Source organism: Saccopteryx bilineata, chromosome 1 (genome assembly GCF_036850765.1).
Source record: "Saccopteryx bilineata isolate mSacBil1 chromosome 1, mSacBil1_pri_phased_curated, whole genome shotgun sequence".
Lineage (NCBI taxonomy): Eukaryota > Metazoa > Chordata > Mammalia > Chiroptera > Emballonuridae > Saccopteryx > Saccopteryx bilineata.
In genome coordinates this window covers 357,162,632-357,183,340 of record NC_089490.1, presented here as the reverse complement: position 1 = coordinate 357,183,340, position 20,709 = coordinate 357,162,632, and the positions used below count along the sequence as shown (strand labels likewise).

Here is a 20,709-nt window from a genome sequence, read left to right as displayed (position 1 = left end):
GTAGAAAATTTAAATGTATAACAGAAGTTCCAAAAGGCGGTATGAAACCTCTGTCCTTGGTATTTAAAAGGGCATTTGCTTTCATGAGCCATAACATCATTGCCTCACAGATCACAAGAATATGCAGCTGAAAAAAACCCATTGATTGTGAGAGGAAAAGAGCAATCTATGCTTGATCTCCTTTAGAAACAGAGGCATTCCTAGGAGTATATAAATGAATGGGCTCCACAGGCAAAACAATGAACATGTGAAACTGAACTGGTGGGGGTAGTGGGCAGCGGCAGGGAATATGGAAATTGGGGAACCCTTCAGCAGTTCACATTGTGCTAATCCGCCTTCCTCATTTCTTTCGGAGTCAGCATTAGCTACATTTTCCAGAAAGCTATCCACAAATGACAGCCTGGGCATTTGAGAGACGTCACTCATTTCCCCCAGTGACCTTGACAAGTCAGAAGCTTGAAAGCAGGGAAATCCGGATGTCTCAGTTACAAAGTGGAGCAGTGGGAGCCCCAACATATTTCCAGAAGTCACCATCCAGACTGGTGATTGTATGTTCCTGTTACTGCCAGTGGCTAGCTGAGGTGTTTCTCTGGCTCTGAAGGGGTTGGCACAATGACCAAGTGCTTCAGCCTGGTGTTGCTTCTTGCCTCCATTTGGACCACAGGGCTCTTGGTTCAAGGCTCTCTCCAGGTACAAGGTAGGTTTCTCAGCAGAATGCCAACCTGAGGCAAAGCAAGATCTTACAACCTGTTCTAAGCTTACTAAATTCTTGACTATGGATTGCTGAGAGTGGGGGGGGGGGGGTGCCAGTTGATGTCTACAGAGATCTAATTCTGGTATTACTCATCTACCAGAAATGCTTTCACCGTATTGTCAACTTCACCAAAATGATTCACATTTATCTTTATGTTATCTTGACTTTTCTTTTTGGTTATGGAGTATTTTTAAAGAAAATATTTTAAAACAAAACATTGAGAAGAGAGTATTTGTTTTAAAAAGTGTTTTATTGAAGAAGCAAATTATAATTGTAAAATTCTTAAAGCAATCACTAAGCCTGGGGAAAATGACTAACTTTCATAGAACATTGGCCTGTTTTTATATTTTTGGAACTGCCAATATACTTTTCTTTATTTCAATTTTTTTATACTATCATGGGATGCATATGTTTTTAATATGCAGAAAATAGAAAATGTACTTTTAAAAAGTGGTTTGAAAATTAGCATCAGCTCTGTACCAAAGAAATTACTTTGAATTATTTCTGGGCTTTGAGATGCCTAAATGATAACCTCATTCTGCATTGCAGGCAAAAAAAAAAAACTGACCGCAAATCACTCATTTCAGCTCTGGGCAAATAAAACTCTGAGTACATTAAAAGAAAAATTGTGTATTCCTATGCTGGAAGATGCCCTGAGATATAAGATATGTCATGGACAGACATCCAGTTAATTCATATATTGTATTTAATTTTACAAAGGAGGCTAGAGTTATATAATTGATATTCTTTTCAAATGCTAGAACTGTTACTGTCAAATAAGTTTGCTCCTCTTTGAAATCCCCCTGAGAAGACTACTCACTTTTCCCAAAAATTGTGCCATTACTCTTGCTATTTTAGAAATGGTTCCTTGATAGTGACTATATCACACTTGTTGGGCCATTCTCAGTAATGGCAAAATTTTCCTAAGAGAATTAAATTTTTGGAAACAACTGAAAATTATTCAGACCCATGATTGAAGAAAAGGTGGCCAATGAAAGTGAGTGGATAAGAATGGGAAATAGTATTTTATATAAAAATAAAATAAGACCCTGACCAGTTAGTTGGCTCAGTGGTAGAGCGTCAACCCGGCATGTGGATGTCCCAGGTTCAATTCCTGGTCAGAGCACACAGGAGAAGCAACGATCTGCTTCTCCACCCCTCCCTCTCTCACTTCTCTCTCTCTCCTCTCTCTAAAATAAATAAATAAAATCTTAAAAAATAGTTTAAAAACATAAAATAAAAGATATATGTATCTTTTTGACCTAAAAAATAAATAAGTAAAAAATAAAATCTATTTTAATATATATTATATATTACAAGGAATGTCTTGAGGCCAGATTCAGTTGGCTCAGTGGGTAGAGCATCGACCCAGCATGCAGATGTCCCACGTTTGATCCCTGGTCAAGGCACACATGAACAGCGACCATATGCTTCTCTTCCCTCCCTCTCCCGGTTGGTCCAGATTGGGGTTGCTGGGTGGATCCTGGTCAGGGCGCATGTGGGAGTCTATCTCTCGATCTCCCCTTCTCTCATTAAAACAAACAAACAAACAAAAAAAACCCCAAAGAATGACTTGAAATAATTTCTAGGCTTTTGAGAGGCCTAAATGGTAACCTCATTCAGCATTGTTGGCAAAAAAAAAAAAAAAAAATTACAACTACAAATCACTCATTACAGCTCTGGAAAATTAAAATCTGAGCACTTTAAAAGAAAAATTATACATTCCTATGCTTGAGAATAATACATCAGGATTAAATTAATAGATGAAGAAACAGGTTCAGTGAGGCCAAGTGACTTGCCTAATGTCATATAGGCAATAGATAGTAAAGCTTGGATTTTAATTCAGCTCTGTCTGATTGCTAAGCATATATTATTTCTACTATACCTATTGTTTTCTGAGAACTATTAAGAGATGTCTGGTGTACCTCTTGGGTGCCAGCTCTCTATTTTTGTTTGTAAATAAAATAGGGAAGCTAATATTGACTAATATTTGCTAACTGCCTGCTATGGACTTAATCTCTGCTAGGTAAAGTTAGCTAATTTAATTCTTATAAAAATTCTATGAAGAAGATATAATCATCCCCATTTTACAGATGAGAATGCTAACTTGCCCAAGGTCCCATAGCCAGTTAACATTACAAGAACTATTCAAAGCTAGCTCTACTGCCCAGAATAGGTCAATCATTACTACTAATAATATTTAAAGTAAAAATGATGAGAGAGTTTCAAGACCACTTTACAGTGTAATTAATGAGCCTGCAAGTATTACCACCTCCCCAAAAAAACAGCCCTAAGAGGTTTGAGCAATAGCAAGCTCATGGGCTAGATGTACCAAATTCCAGGGCAAATGGAATGTTCCAAGAGTTCAACTCCAGTTTTGTGTGTGTGTGTGTGTGTGTGTGTGTGTGTGTGTGTCCGTGTGTGTTTTCATCTTTTCCCCATAGCACAGTGGGAAGCAGAACAGTGTCCTACTTAAAGACTGGGGTTTTAAAGTCAGTCATAATTGGGTCTGTGCCCTCAGTCTGCCACCTATATCCTTGGGCTTAGAAAAGTTACTTAATCTCCCTGAGCCTCAATTTTCTGTTAAAAGAGACAGGCTTTGGCACAGAATAGCATCAATAGATTATAGAAGATGGAATTAATATTGGAATTAGTATTAACATAAGAGACTGTTTTGTCACAAACACTTAAATTGAGTGTTGGCTCTCAGGCCTCTCTCGGTGAGTGGGCTCTGGAAGCAAACAAGGCTATCTGCAAATATTGTACATAATATACATATTCCTTCCTGCAGCCTCCTGACAGTAGGGTCACATGGAGGACTTAAAAATGCTCCTTCCACATTTTCCAAAAGAAATTTCTAACCTAAATACTAACGTAAAAAGTGATCAAAGCATTTGACTTCGTGTCCAATACGCACAGATCTGTGTACAAGCAATGACTGGGAGATTGAAATGCCCTTTTACGGACTTTCTTGAATGAATCCCAATAGAAATAATGTACCTGAATGCAATACAACTCAAAATTTCATACAGGTCTATAAATCTTAGAACTCAAAGGGAAGGGATCAGAAGAACTCTCTGAATCATTAGAATTTAAGTAAAATATTATTCACATCTTAACTGTTCAACTGCCTCAGCTTCCTCAAGAAGACCGTTAGACGACTAAAAGCAAAACATTTTGAAGATAGCATAATGACAAACTTATTTTGATTTATTGAGCACCTGCTATGTAGCAGGCACTATGCTAAGCATTTCTATTTGAATTAACTAATTTAACTCTCACAACATTATACAATAGATACTGTTACTCTCTCAGTTTTATAAATAAGAGACCTGAGGCTAAGAGAAATGAAATAACTAGCCTAAGGTAACAGAGCTAGCAAGCTACATAGGCTAGATTCAAATCCAGGTCTGACTCTAAAATTCTACTTCATTTAGTTTTTCTGCCAACAAGTTTCATTTCCCAGCTTCTCCAACAACTTCTGAGTAAGCCTGCCCCCCAATGGTCAGAGAAGACCTGGTATTGAGAAAGCTCCTATTTTACCAAGTACAACATTTTCCAGCCCATCTCAAAAACAGTGGTGTCTCCAACCCACATTAGTTTGGAGTATTGCTAACTAACTATTCTATTAGTAAGAGCCCTGAATTCTTTCTCAAAGTCTCAAACCATTCATTTTATAGACTCCAAAAAGGTTTGCAGCAACAGCATCATCTAGACCAGGGGTCTCAAACTCAACTCAGCATGTGGGCCGCAGAGCAAGATCACAGCCGTTCGGCGGGCCGCACTAGGTCTACAAAAGGCAACTGTTACGCAACACTTTTCTCACTGCCGTTGAAAACAAAAAAAAAATCAGTACAACAAGCACAATCGTACATGCAGTTTACTCAGTGTCACAAAACGACCAGAAACTGTAGTTCGCATCACAACTGCTGTTAACTAAGCTAATATCTAGCTAGGATGCTAGAGAAATGAAAAATACAAGTAGGCCCCTAGGCTTACTTAATTTTATCCAAAATATTTTGAACTTCGTGGATTAGTCTGCGGGCCGCACAAAATTGTTCGGCGGGCCGCATGTGGCCCGCAAGCCGCAAGTTTGAGACCCCTGATCTAGACCCACCCTAGAAACTAGTGGTTGAAGCCTCCATGTAATAAACAAGGCACCTTAATGCAGAGTGAGAGAGTAGACTTGAAGCTGAAGAGAGGTACAGCTTGGATCAGATCAAGCACCCACCTAATCCAGCAGCATGTCCTTGTGCGAAATGTGTGGCCTGTGTCCCATTATTTCTAAACTTTACTCCCAGCCACAATGACCTCACTGCTGCATCAGGACAATAATGCTGCTATAGGAAGTGGAGCCTAAGGGCTATGAACAAGTTTATCAAACTGAGGATCTCTGATTCCTTTGCAGAGCTTTCCGTCTCAGTGCCATGCAGAATTATGGGAGTAACCGTTGTGAGCAAAAAGATAGCTCCACAGCTGAATTTCACAAATGCCAAGGAGGCCTGTAGGCTGATGGGACTAACTTTAGCCAGCAGAGACCAGATTGAAGCAGCATGGAAGTCTGGCTTTGAGACTTGCAGGTGAGAAACAGCTGGATTCACAGACACAGATGGAACTGTCTTGGCTCTGTGTTCTTGTTCAGCCATAGAAATAAATGTATCCATTCAATGAATATTTATTCTGTTATAGCTATGGATGGGTTGCTGATCAGTTCTTAGTCATCCCTCGGATTATCCCAAACCCCAAGTGTGGAAAGAATGGGACAGGTGTCCTGGTTTGGAGAAATTCACTCAACAAACCCTACAGTGCCTATTGTCACAACTCATCTGGTAAGTCAGATCTGCAGTCTCTCCATGTGGTATGTTTTCTCTGGGTTTCTCAACCTCAGTGACGTGTCTGAGAAGAGTGACTCTGGGCAGCAGTAATCATAATGATGGTCATTTAACCCTCCCAAGACTGACTCTGTGACCAGGTATAGGTGGCAATATGCCTTTCAGAGGAAAAAGTTAGGGAAAATATGGTCGAATGGCAACATCAAGGGAGGGCATTCCAAAAGGCTCCATTACCTCTCCACTCCATCCTATAAAATAAACAGGAAGAAGGGAAGGAAATATTCACTATGGACAAAGTAATGTACTAAGTTATCTCACTGAACCTTGACAACCTCCTTATGAAGTATGAAGTATGCTTTACCATTCCATTTTGCAGAAACAAAATTAGCTCAGAGGATGTTGTACAGTGTCTAGGTCTTATTACCATGAAGATTCAAACACAGGTCTAACTCTAAAGCATGCTCTTTCCATTATCCTACATTCCTTTACAGGATAAGAAATTCAGATGCTACAGTTTACATTTTCTTAGAACAAGACCCAATTTCCATTTTATAAAGGAAGGAGCTAAAGCTAGAAAGTAGAACTGATTTGCTCGTGGTCACGCAGTCAGCCTTTTAACCTTGCTTGAGGACCTTGGTCACTTCAGCCCAAGTCCTTCCCCTTCCCAGAAAGGTTTAAGTACCTTCTCAGGAAGTTTGGGTTTTTTCGTTGTTTTTTTTACTAAATACTTGTTTCCAGTTTGTCATAAGCACCTCTACCTGATTTATTTCTCTTCACACATACTCAAAAATCTGACCCTCTAAAGGTCATACAGCTGAGTGCTCATACACAAGGATAGATTCCAAAATCATTCTCTAAGATCCAAGAGATAAGTGTGCATCAACAATATTATGTTCTCCAAAGGCAACCTAGGACCCCAGCAATTCTCTGAACCAGGGGGTTTTGGCATAGAAAGGACCCTGAAAAACACTTTGTTTGCTTCTCTTACTTCATCGATGAAACTACTATAAATCAGAATGGAGATTTGTTCAAAGTCCTACAAGCAGCTGTAGACTCAAGACTGTAATATAAAGCTTCTTCCAACATTTTTTTTTTTCACCACCATTCTCTCCTCTGCATCTTGAGCCCATCACCTTTGGCTGGGGAATGAGTGATTCATATGCCTGCTTATCTCATAGCCAGCCCATGCCTGTCAGATGGCCTGGCCTTTTAACTTCTTGGCCTTCCTGCCAGCTGCCAATGTAATGATGTGATATCCAGCCCTCTAGACTCAACAAAAAGGAACCAGGGGAAGAGGGCTTGGATTTGCATTTCCCCACAGTTTCATTTCACTTGTACCTCTATCCTCTGTATTTACTGCATGCTTAAAGATAGGTTTAGAGTCCTAACTAAATTCATGTTTGATATTTTTTGGCAAAAATACTTCATAGATGATATGTACTTGGAATTCAATCCCAACAAAAGGCACCTAATATCAATATGTTCCACTATTTTTAAAAATTAATTTATTTTTATTTAAGTGAGAGGAGGGGAGATAAAGAGACATGTACCCCAACCGGGATCCACCCAGTGACCTCCATCTGGGGCCAATGCTCTGCCCATCTGGGGCCTATGTTCAGAACTGTATTATTTTTAGCAACTGAGGGAAGGCTCCACAGAGCCATCCTCAGTGCCCAAGGCCAGTGGGCTTGAATCAGTTGAGCTGGTTGCAGGAGAGAGAGAGAGAGAGAGAGAGAGAGAGAGAGAGAGAGAGAGAAGGGGAAGGGGGAAGGGGAAGGGGAAGGGGGAAGGGGGAAGGGGGAAGGGGGAAGGGAGGAGAAGCAGATGGTCACTTCTCTTGTGTGCCCTGAGTGAGAATCAAACCCAGGAAGTTTATATGCCAAGTCAACACTCTACCACTGAGCCAACCAGCCAAGGCCTGTCCAACTATTAAGATGCTACTTTTGACCATTTTACTAAGATAGTGACTGCCAGACCTCTCTAATGAACTCAAAGATATGTTTCCCCTATGCAATAAGTAGGTAATCTACAGTGTGGTATTTTAGTACCATGCAAATAGTCTGACCCCCAACTATTTTTTAAATTTAGAAATTAATTTTAATGGGATGACATTGGTCAATAAGAATACAGGGGTCCTCGGGTTACAACAGAGTTCCATTCCTATGATAGTGATGTAACCCAAATTTTGGCATAAGTTGAAATATATCCTAGCCTAAGTTACATACCTATCCTAACACAGTTGCAAAATCATAACCTATATAAAAATACAAACATGCTGCATTACTGTGTATCCTTTCGCCACACAGCCAAACCAGTTCACCCATGTAGTCTGTAAGTATGATGTTAACAGCATAAGCTGAAATACTCAAGCCTCAATTTTTTGAAGTTTTTATGAGAGTGAGCATCACAAACTCGAAACGTTGTATGTCGACACTGTTGTAACCCAAGGATCCCCTGTACATAGGTTTCAGATAAACATCTCTATAGCATTTGAACTGTTGATTGCACTGTGTGCCTATCACCCAAAGGTGAATCATTTTCCATCACCATTTTTGTCCCTCTTTTGTCCACTACCTCAAACCCCTCCCCCCTGGTAACCACTTCACTTTTATCTATGTCCATGAGTCTCAGTTATATCCCACCTATGTGTGAAATCATATAATTCTTAGCTTTTTCTGATTTTATTATTTCTCTTAGCATAATATTCTCAGGCTCCATCCATGTTGTTGTTAATGGCAATATAGCATCCTTTCTTACGGCTGAGTAGTATTCCATTGTATATATGTACCACATCTTCTTTATCCAATCCTTTATCTAGGGACACTTGGTTGTTTCCATGTCTTGGTCACCATGAATAATGCTGTGATGAACATGGGGGCCTGTGTGTTTTACATACCAATGTTTTCAAGTTTTTTGGGTAGTTACCCAGTAGAGGAATTACTGGGTTATATAGTAGCTCTAGTCTTAATTTTTTGAGGAACCACCATACTTTCTTCCATAATGGCTGTACCAGTTTACATCCCACCAGCAGTGGTCCTTTTTCTCCACAGCCTTTCCAACACTTGTTATTACCTGTTTTGTTGGTAATAGCCAATCTAACAGGTGTGAGGTAATATCTCATTGTAGTTTTGAGATTTGCATTTTTCTAAAAGCTAGAGAAGATGAGTGAACATCTTTTCATATATCTATTTGTTGTCTGTATGTCTTCATGAGAGAAGTGTTTGTTCAGGTCTTCTACCCACTTTTAATTGGATTATTTGTTTGTTTGTTGTTGAGCTTTGTGGGTTCTTTATATATTTTGGATATTAATCCTTTGTCAGAGCTATTGTTTGTGAATATCAGATCCCATTTGATTGGCTGACTTTTTGTTTTGTTGTCAGTTTCTTTTGCTGTGCAGAAGCTTTTTAGTTTAATATAGTCCCATTCATTTACTTTTGCTTTTCCTTCTGTTGCCTTTGGAGTCAAATTTATAAATTGTTCTCTACGGCCAAGGTCCATAGGTTTAGTACCTATATTTTCTTCTATGTAACTTATTGTTTCAGATCTTATATTTAGGTCTTTGATCACAAACTGTAGTCAACTATCATTCTGTTGCATGTGGCTTTCCAATTTTCCCAGCATTATTTATTGAGGAGGCTTTCTTTTCTCCATTGTGTGTTTTTGGCTCCTTTGTCAAAGATTATGTGTGTGTGTGTGTGTGTGTGTGTGTGTGTGTGTGTGTGTGTGGTTTTACTTCTGTGCTCTCAATTCTATTCCACTGGCCTGTAAATCTGTTTTTCTACCAATACTGTTTTGATTATCATGACTATGAAGTACAATTTGAGGTCAGGTAGTGTGATACCTCCAGCTTCATTCTTTCTTCTCAGAATTGCTTTGACTATTCTGGGTCTTTTATGATTCCATACAAATTGGGTGATTTTTTGTTCTGTTTCTCTAAAATATGACATTGGGCTTTTAATGAGGATTGCATTAAAGTTGTATATTGCTTTGGGTAATATGGCCATTTGAACTATGTTAATTCTTCTGATCTACAAACATGAAATGTTTTTTCATTTCATTGCATCTTTTAAAATTTCTTTTCATAACGCTTTATAGTTCTCAGTTTATAGGTCCTTCCATCTTTTGTTGTTTATTCTTAGGTATTTTTATTTTTGTAATTGTAAAAAGAATTGTTTTTCTTTTTCAATTCATTTTTGAAAGTTTCATTGTTGGTGCATAAGAAAGCAGTAGACTTTTGTATATTGATTTAATTTCCTTTGACTTTACTGTATTTGTTTACTGTTTCTAATAGTTTTTTCATGGATTCCTGGGGTTTTCTATATAAAGGAACATGTCATCTTCAAAAAATATTACCATTACTTCTTTCCCAATATAGATACCTTTTATTTCTTCCTCTAGCCTGATTGCTCTGGCTAAGACTTTCAGTACTATGTTGAATATGAGTGGCAAGAATGGGCATCCTTGCCTTATTCTTGATTTTAGAGGAAAAGCTTTCAGTTTTTCATCATTTAGTATGATATTGGCTGATGGTTTGTAATATATGGTCTTTGTTATGTTGAGATACTTGTATTCTAGACCCATTTTATTGGGTGTTTTAAATATAAATGGATGTTGTATCTTATCGAATGCCTTTTCTGCATCTATTGATAGGATCATATGGGTTTTTTTCTTTGTTTTGTTGATGTGGTGCATTACATTGATTGATTTGTGTATGTTTAACCATCCTTATCCTCCTGGAATAAATCCTACTTGATGATGATGTATTATTTTTTTTAATGTATTGTTGTATTCGATTTGCTAGTATTTTGTTTAGGATTTTTGCATCTGTATTCATTAAAGATATTGGTTTATAGTTTTCTTTTTTTGTGTGCCTTGCCAGATTTTGGTATCAGGGTCATGTTGGCCTCATAAAACATGTTAGGGAGTATTGCCTCTTCTTCAATTTTTTGGAAGACTTTGAGAAGGATAGGTACCAAATATTATTTGAATGTTTGGTAGAATTCACTAGTGTAGCCATTTGGTCCTGGGTTTTTATTTGGGGGGAGGTTCACGATAGTTGTTTATATTTCCTCATTACTAATCAGTCTATTTAGGTTTTCTACTTCTTCATGATTTCTACTTCTTTATGACTCTGTCTAAGAAGATTGTATAGTTCTAGTATTATTGAATTAGGTGCCTATATTTAGTACCTATATTTTCTTCTATGTAACTTATTGTTTCAGATCTTATATTTAGGTCTTTGATCACAAACTGTAGTCAACTATCATTCTGTTGCATGTGGCTTTCCAATTTTCCCAGCATTATTTATTGAGGAGGCTTTCTTTTCTCCATTGTGTGTTTTTGGCTCTTTTGTCAAAGATTATGTGTGTGTGTGTGTGTGTGTGTGTCAAAGATTATGTGTGTGTGTGTGTGATTATGAAAGATACTATAATCTTTCATAGTATTCTAGTATGGTCTTTTGTATATCTATCTTGTCTGTGGTAAGTTCTCCTCTTTCATTTCAAATTTTATGAGTCATTTCTCTTTTTTTCTTAGTGGGCCTACCTAGGGTTTGTCAGTTTATCTTTTCAAAAAACCAGCTCTTTGTTGTATTAATTTTTCTATAGTTTTGTTTGTTGTTGCTCTTTATTTTATTTAGTTCTGCTCTAATTTTTACTATTTCCTTTCTTCTGCTGACTTTGGGTTTCCTTTGTTCTTCTTTTTCTAGTTCTTTAAGATGTGATATTAGATTGTTTACATGGGATCTCTCTTCTTTCTTGATATAAGCCTATAATGACATAAACTTCCCTCTTATTACTGCTTTTGCTGTATCCCAGAAATTTTGATATGTCATGTAGTCATTTCCATTTGTCTGTATATATCTTTTGATCTCTAATTTTTTTCTTCTTTGACCCAGTCATTTTTTTAGAAGTATGTTGTTTAAAATTTTCCACATTTTTCTGGATTTCTTTACTTTCTTTTTGCAGATGAATTCTAACTTCAGAGCATTATGGTCAGAGAATATGCTTACTATAATTTCAATCTTTTTGAATTTGTTGAGGCTAGTTTTGTGGCTCAACACATGATCTATCCTTGAGAATATTCCATGTGCTCTGGAAAAAAATGTATAATCTCATGTTCTGGGATGAAATGTCCTGTAAAGGTCTATTATGTGCATTTTGTCAAGTATTTAGGGTCCATATTTCTTTATTGATTTTCTGTTTGGATGATCTATCTAAACTGCAATGGTATGTTGAAGCATTCAACTATGACTGTGTATTTGTTTGTTTCTTTTTGTTCTGTTAGTAGCTGTCTTATATATCATATATTAGTGACCCCTGATTTGATATATATATATATATATTAAGAAGTGTTATGTCTTCCTCATATTGTATCCCCTTATCATTATGAAATGTCCATCTTTGTCTCTTGTTACCTTTGTTGTTTTAAAATCAGTATTGTCAGATATAACTATGGCCATATCTGCTTTTCTTTTGGTATTATTTGCTTGGAGAATCATTTTCCAACTTTCACTTTGAGTCCACCTTTGTCCCTGCAGCTTAGACGTGTCTCCTGAAGGAAGCATATGGTTGGGTTTTACTTTTTGGTTCAATATGTTATCTGTGCCTCTTTATTGGTGAGTTTAGTCCATTTACATTTAGGGTAATTATTATTGCATGAAGATTTACTATAACTACTTTATGTTTTGTTTTCTGGTAGCTCTGTGTCTCCTTTGATTCTTTTCCTTTGTGTTTCTGTCAGTTGTTTTTGTTTGGTGATATGTAATGCTTCTTTCCTCTGTTTCCTATTTTTAAAGCTATGTATTTCAGGTTTATTTTTTTTTCATGGGTGGTTACCATTAGATTATTGAGAAAAAAGTTTTATATATACAAGAGTCCTTTGACTTATAAGTACTTCTGCCCTCCATCCTCTTTTGCTACTTCAGATCTTTATCCTCTCCACTTTTATGTTTTTGTTGTCACAGATTTTCCTTGTTTATATTGTAACCTTATTGAAGTTTTACTTGTAGTTTTGTGTCATTTTGTTGTTTGTATCAGTTAGAATAACCCCCTTGAGTATTTCCTGCAATGGGGGTTTTCTGGTGATAAATTTCCTCAGCTTCTCTATGTCTGGAAAAGTTTTATTTCTTCATATTTGAAGGATAATTTTGATGAATAACTAGTCTTAGCTGGTAATCCCTCTTTTTCAGTACTTTGAATGTTTTGATCCACTATCTTCTGGCTTGTAGAGTTTTTGCTGAGAAGTCCCATGAAAACCTGATGGCCCTTCCTTTATATGTTATGCTCATCTTTTCTCTAGCTACTTTGAGGATTATTTCTTTTGTCATTGATTTTTGACAATTTTATTATAATGTGCTTTGGAGAAAGCCTGTTTGGGTTGAGGTAACTAAGTGTTCTGTTCGATTTTTGGATATGAGGCTCTCTTTCCATAGGCTTAGGAATTCTTATCAATTACTTGTTTGAAAGGCTCTCCATTTTTTTTCTCCATCTCTTCTTCTTCTGATAAACCTATTATTCTATATTGCTCTTTCTGATGGAGTCAGACAATTCTCATAGAGCTCTATCATTTTAAAAAAAATTTTGGGTCTCTCTTTTCTCCCTCTGTATCATCTCTAGTGGCCTGTATTTGATGTCACTGATTCTATTCTCTATACAGCCTGTTCTGTTAGCTCATCTTGCTAGTTCATTTTTCAATTCACATATTGAGTTCTTCACCTGTTTTTAAAGTTTCAATTTCATTAGTGAAGTATTTGGTTTGTTCACTAATTGGTTTTCTGAGCACATTAAATTGCCTACCAGTGTTTTCCGTATTTCATTGAGTATTTTCAGAACTTCAAAGTTTCCATGTGATGAGACTGCTTTCTGGAGATTTTCCATTCTCTTTCTGAACTGAATCTCTTCTTGGTTATTCACAGTATTCATTTTTCTCTGCCTACATGGCATTTGAGAGTAGTACTGTTAAGAAAGCAAACAAAAAATAGTATTTAAAAATAAAAAAACAAAAAAGAAAAAGAAAAAGAGGAAAACCACAATAAAGCAAGGAAGAAAAAAAAACCCACCAAAAACCCCACAAAAAATAACAAAGTGTGGTATTGAACTTGCAAAAGGTTTTTAAAATATGTTCCTGCAGGCAGTGCTAGATTATAAGTTTTAGCTCTGTAAAATCCCAGGATGACCTCTGCTGTAATGCTGTGATTGTGATGATAAAGGTGGAGCTGCAGCCTCAATGATGGGGTGGGTTGGGGTGTGTTGTAAGAGCTTTATGACTTTTTATTTTCCAGGAATAGTGATCTCAGACTTCCATGCACTCCTTCCCATGTCCCAACAGATCAGGGAACAGCTAGAGGGCACCCCTGTTCTTTAGGGGAAAGAGTTGTTCTGCAGAGTTAGCTATGGGATATGCCACTGTTACTCTTGGTACCCTGTAAGGGGAGGGAAGAAGGATCTGGGAGGCTGGGGGAGTACACCTTGTTTCTCAGTCTCTATCCCAAGTGCAGGATGCCAGCAGACAGCAGGAACACTGGAATTGTCCCTTTGCTCAGCTGCTGCTTTGGTTTAGCCTTTCTCTAAGTGCCTCTTTCTCCCAATCTCTCTGCTCCTCCCTGCAGAAGACCCACATACTCTTGTTTCTTCCCTCTCCAGTGCCCCATCTGAGTGCTTCCCATTTTTCACCAACCTTCCCAGTTGATTCGATGCACCGATTTTTTAGGCAAGGCCTGTGAGCAGAACTAGGGTTTCTATTAAGAGTTATAGTCATTCAATTTGTTGAAATTTCAAGAGGAGAGAACAAGAGTATCTTTCCTGCCACCATTACTCTGACATCATCTTCCCCCAATTATCTTTTTTTTTTTATAATTTTATTTTTTTAATGGGGTGACATCAATAAATCAGGATACATATATTCAAAGATAACAAGTCCAGGTTATCTTGTCGTTCAATTATGTTGCATACCCACCACCCAAAGTCAGATTGTCCTCTGTCACCTTCTATCTTGTTTTCTTTGTGCCCCTCCCCAACCCTAACCCTCTCCCATTCCCCCCTCCCCCCGTAACCACCACATTCTTATCAATGTCTCTTAGTTTCACTATTATGTCCCACCTACGTATAGAATAATACAGTTCCTGTTTTTTTCTGATTTACTTATTTCGCTTCGTATCATGTTATCAAGATCCCACCATTTTGCTGTAAATGTTCCGATGTCATCATTTCTTATGGCTGAGTAGTATTCCATAGTGTATATGTGCCACATCTTCTTTATCCAGTCATCTATTGATGGGCTTTTTGGTTGTTTCCATGTCCTGGCCACTGTGAACAATGCTGCAATAAACATGGGGCTGCATGTGTCTTTACGTATCAATGTTTCTGAGTTTTGGGGATATATACCCAGTAGAGGGATTGCTGGGTCATAAGGTAGTTCTATTTGCAGTTTTTTGAGGAACCACCATACTTTCTTCCATAATGGTTGTACTACTTTACATTCCCACCAACAGTGTATGAGGGTTCCTTTTTCTCCACAGCCTCTCCAACATTTGCTATTACCTGACTTGCTAATAACAGCTAATTGAACAGGTGTGAGGTGGTATCTCATTGCCGTTTTGATTTGCATTTCTCTAATAGCTAAAGAAGATGAGCATCTTTTCATATATCTGTTGGCCATTTGTATTTCTTCCTGGGAGAAGTGTCTATTCATATCCTCTTCCCATTTTTTTATTGGATTGTTTGTTTCTTTGTTGTTGAGTTTTATGAGTTCTTTGTATATTTTGGATATTAGGCCCTTATCTGAGCTGTTGTTAGAAAATATCATTTCCCATTTAGTTGGCTTTCTGTTTATTTTGTTATCAGTTTCTCTTGCTGAGCAAAAACTTCTTAGTCTGATGTAGTCCCATTCATTAATTTTTGCCTTCACTTCTCTTGCCTGTGGAGTCAAATTCATAAAATGCTCTTTAAAACCCAGGTCCATGAGTTGAGTACCTATGTCTTCTTCTATGTACTTAATTGTTTCAGGTCTTATGTTTAGATCTTTGATCCATTTTGAGTTAATTTTTGTACAGGGGGAGAGACTGTAGTCCAGTTTCATTCTTTTGCATGTGGCTTTCCAGTTTTCCCAACACCATTTATTGAAGAGGCTTTCTTTTCTCCATTGTGTGTTGTTGGCCCCTTTATCAAAAATTATTTGACTATATATATGTGGTTTTATTTCTGGACTTTCTATTCTGTTCCATTGGTCTGAGTGTCTATTTTTCTGCCAATACCATGCTGTTTTGATTGTCGTGGCCCTATAATAGAGTTTGAAGTCAGGTATTGTTATGCCCCCAGCTTCATTCTTTTTCTTTAGGATTGCTTTGGCTATTCGGGGGTTTTTATAGTTCCATATAAATCTGATGATTTTTTGCTCTATTTCTTTAAAAAATGTCATTGGAAGTTTGATGGGAATTGCATTAAATTTGTATATTGCTTTGGGTAATATAGCCATCTTGATTATATTTATTCTTCCTAGCCAAGAACAAGGTATATTCTTTCATCTCATTATATCTTTTTCGATTTCCCTTAACAATGGTTTATAGTTTTCATTATATAAGTCCTTTACATTCTTTGTTATGTTTATTCCTAAGTATTTTATTTTTTTTGTTGCAATCGTGAAGGGGATTATTCTTTTGAGTTCCTTCTCAGTTGTTTCATTGTTGGCATATAGAAAGGCTATTGACTTCTGTATGTTAATTTTGTATCCTGCGACCTTACTGTATTGGCTTATTGTTTCTAGTAGTCTTTTTGTGGATTCTTTGGGGTTTTCGATATATAGGATCATATCATCTGCAAAAAGTGATACCTTTACTTCTTCTTTTCCGATATGGATGCCTTTTATTTCTTTGTCTTGTCTGATTGCTCTGGCTAGAACCTCTAGTACCACATTAAGTAAGAGTGGAGAGAGTGGACAACCCTGTCTTGTTCCTGATTTAAGGGGGAAAGCCTTCAGTTTAGTGCCATTTAATATGATGTTAGCTGATGGTTTATCATATATGGCCTTTATCATGTTGAGATATTTTCCTTCTATACCCATTTTGTTGAGAGTCTTAAACATAAAATTGTGTTGTATTTTATCGAAAGCCTTTTCTGCGTCTATTGATAAGATCATGTGGTTTTTGTTCTTTGTTTTGTTGATATGGTGTATTACGTTAACCGTTTTACGTATGTTGAACCATCCTTGAGATTCTGGGATGAATCCCACTTGATCATGATGTATTATTTTTTTAATATGTTGTTGTATTCGATTTGCTAGTATTTTGTTTAGTATTTTAGCATCTGTATTCATTAGAGATATTGGTCTGTAGTTTTCTTTTTTTGTGCCATCCTTGCCTGGTTTTGGGATGAGGGTTATGTTGGCCTCATAAAATGTGTTTGGAAGTATTACTTCTTCTTCAATTTTTTGGAAGACTTTGAGTAGAATAGGAACCAAGTCTTCTTTGAATGTTTGATAAAATTCGCTGGTATAGCCGTCAGGGCCTGGACTTTTATTTTTGGGGAGGTTTTTAATGGTTTTTTCTATTTCTTCTCTACTGATAGGTCTGTTTAGGCTTTCTGCTTCTTCTTGACTCAGTCTAGGAAGGTTGTATTTTTCTAGGAATTTATCCATTTCTTCTAGGTTGTTGAATTTAGTGGCATAAAGTTTTTCATAGTATTCTACAATAATTCTTTGTATATCTACAGTGTCCGTGGTGATTTCTCCTCTTTCATTTTGGATTTTGTTTATATGAGTTCTTTCTCTTTTTTCCTTGGTAAGTCTTGCCAAGGGTTTGTCAATTTTGTTGATCTTTTCAAAGAACCAGCTCCTTGTTCTATTAATTTTTTCTATAGTTTTTCTGTTCTCTAATTCATTTATTTCTGCTCTGATTTTTATTATTTCCTTTCTTCGGCTGGTTTTGGGTTGTCTTTGTTCTTCTTTTTCTAGTTCCTTAAGGTGGTAAGTTAAGTGGTTCACTTGGGCTCTCTCTTGTTTGTTCATATATGCCTGAAGCGATATGAACTTCCCTCTTATCACTGCTTTTGCTGCATCCCATAGATTCTGATATGTCGTATTGTCATTTTCATTAGTCTGTATATATCTTTTGATCTCTGCACTTATTTCTTCTTTGACCCATTCATTTTTTAAAAGTATGTTGTTTAGTTTCCACATTTTTGTGGGATTTTTTTCCTCTTTTTTGAAGTTGAATTCTAGTTTCAAGGCTTTATGATCAGAAAATATGCTTGGTACAACTTCAATTTTTCTGAATTTGCTGATGTTGTTTTTGTGGCCCAACATATGGTCAATTCTTGAGAATGATCCATGTACACTGGAGAAAAATGTATACTCAGTCACTTTGGGATGAAATGTCCTGTAGATGTCTATCATATCCAGGTGCTCTAGTGTTTTGTTTAAGGCCACTATGTCTTTGTTGATTCTCTGTTTGGATGACCGATCTAGAGCCGTCAGCGGTGTATTGAGGTCTCCAAGTATGATTGTATTTTTGTCAGTTTTTGTTTTAAGATCAATAAGTAGCTGTCTTATATATTTTGGTGCTCCTTGGTTTGGTGCATATATATTAAGAATTGTTATGTCTTCTTGATTCAGTGTCCCCTTAGCCATTATGAAATGGCCATTTTTGTCTCTGAGTACTTTTCCTGTCTTGTAGTCAGCATTATCCGATATGAGTATTGCTACACCTGCTTTTTTTTGGATGTTATTTGCTTGGAGTATTGTTTTCCAGCCTTTCACTTTGAATTTGTTTTTATCCTTGTTACTTAGATGAGTTTCCTGTAGGCAGCATACAGTTGGATTTTCTTTTTTAATCCATTCTGCTACTCTGTGCCTTTTTATTGGTGAGTTTAATCCGTTTACATTTAGTGTAATTATTGATACTTGTGAGTTCCCTATTGCCATTTTATATCTTGCTTTCTGTTAGTTTTGTGTCTTGTTTGATCCTTCTCTTTCGTTTTTCTATCTTTTGTTTTTATTTGGTTGTATTCCATACATCTTTCCTCTGTTGCTATCTTTTTTATCTCATGTGCTTCTGTGGTGGTTTTTTCAATGGTGGTTACCTTTGAGTAATGAAAAGGGTCCCTACCCTGTTCATTGTAGCGAACTATTTTGTGAGTACTTTTGCACTCCATCGTCCTTTGCTACTGTTAATCTCCATCTTCTCCCCCTCTTTCTTTTTGTTGTTGTCACAGTTTAAATTTGGTTTTATTGTGTTCTTCTTGGAGCTTTTACTTGTGGCTCTGTTTTTTTTTTTTTTGTTCTTTGTATCTGATTGGAGAACCCCCTTTAGTAATTCCTGGAGTGGGGGTTTTCTGATGATAAATTCCCTCATCTTTTCTGTATCTGTGAATGTTTTTATTTCTCCTTCGTATTTGAAGGATAGCTTTGATGGGTATAGTATTCGTGGCTGAAAGTTCCTCTCTTTCAGGACTTTAAATATTGGGGTCCACTCTCTTCTAGCTTGTAGAGTTTCTGCTGAGAAATCTGATGATAATCTAATGGGCCTTCCTTTATATGTTGTATTCTTCTTTTCCCTGGCTGCCTTGAGAATTTTTTCTTTGCTGTTGGTTTGTGTCAATTTCATTATGATATGCCTTGGAGAAGGTTTGTTGGGTTTAAGAAAACTCGGAGTTCTGTTTGCTTCTTGAACTTGAGGCTTTAGTTCTTTCCACAGGCTTGGGAAGTTCTCATCTATTATTTGTTTGAGTATGGTCTCCATTCCATTTTCTCTCTCTTCTCCTTCTGATATACCTATTATTCTTATGTTATTCTTTTTGATGGAGTCAGATAATTCTTGTAGGGCTATCTCATTTTTTTTAATTTTTGAGTCTCTTTCTTCTTCTCTCTGTTGTGCCTCAAGTTGCTTGTCTTCTATTTCACTAATCCTCTCTTCTATCTGACCTGTTCTATTAGCTAAGCTTGTTATTTCGTTTTTCAGCTCATGAATTGAGTTTTTCATCTCTGTTTGATTTGTTTTTATAGTTTCAATTTCCTTGGACATATATTCTTTGTGTTCATTGAGTTGTTTTCTGAGCTCCCTAAATTGCCTTTCTGTGTTTTCTTGTATATCTCGGAGGATTTTTAGTATTTCTATCTTGAATTCTCTGTCATTTAGCTCCAAGGTTTCCAATATATTAAATTTTTTCTCCATAGATTTTTCCTCATCTAGCTGTGTTACCTCTCTTTCTTTTGTATCCATGATATTCGATTTTCTCTTCCTTAATGGCATCTGAGGGTGTTTTTGTTGATAGTATTAATGAGATTTAATAAAGAATAAAAAGTTAAAAAAAATAAAAAAATAAAAAATCGAAAAGAGTTGTTTTTTAAAAAAAAATTAATAATGAAATAAAGAAAAATAAAATAAAATAAAAATTTTTTAAAAAAAGGAAATTATTCCCCCCCTCCTTTTTTCCTCTCCTCTCCTCTCCCCTCTTTCTTGAGAAAATCTTGTGGTGGACTGTGAGTTATAACAAACAATGCCTGTGATGGAGGGCCTGAATTGGGGAAAAGTAATAAAGGGGCAAAAAAGAAAAAAAGGAAAAAAAAAAAGAAAAAAAGAAAAAAAAAAAAGAGCGTATGGACCCACAAAAAGCAAATAAGGAAAAAATTTGGGTCAAGAATAAAATGATTTGCTTTTAGGTGTTGGTTGTCTAAGAGTTATGATGAGAGGAATAAGAGGAAAACGGAAAAATGGGGGGACAAATTAAAAACTTACTATTGTATTTAGTGGAACAAGAACTAGATAATATGGAGAGCCAGGGATGGGAGCACTGCTAGTGAGTTAAAAAGGTGAAGTAAAAACCCCCCAAAATGCCACAAACATAGGTTTGAGTCCCAGATAAGATAATTTGTTTGTTATTGAGGTTTGAATGAGAGGAGATGTAAAGGACAAAGGAAGAAACTAATATAGAGGGAGAAAAGAAAGAGAGAGAGAGAAAAAAAAGAGGGAACCACTAAAAGAAGAAAAAAGAAAGGAGAGAGAGAGAGAGAGTTAAGGGTTTTGGAGTGCAACCCTCATAGAGAGAAAGGAAGAGAAGAGAAAAGATAATGGGAGATGTAACACTTATGTGTAGTGTAGTTCAAGGAGAGGAGAGAGTAAGACCAGTAGAG

The 20,709-nt window shown here is 36.6% G+C and overlaps 1 protein-coding gene across 1 annotated transcript in view; it reads left to right on the top strand.

Annotated features, from left to right (window-relative positions):
* Nucleotides 1–473: 473 nt before the first annotated feature.
* Nucleotides 474–20,709, top strand: part of LYVE1 (lymphatic vessel endothelial hyaluronan receptor 1) — a 38,191-nt gene continuing 17,955 nt past the window's right edge. Inside the window, exons 1-3 of the mRNA XM_066250948.1 lie at nt 474–697; nt 5,163–5,334; nt 5,444–5,583. Coding sequence (XP_066107045.1) covers nt 613–697; nt 5,163–5,334; nt 5,444–5,583 — 397 coding nt within the window. The 5' untranslated portion in view covers nt 474–612. The remainder of the gene's footprint in view (nt 698–5,162; nt 5,335–5,443; nt 5,584–20,709) is intronic.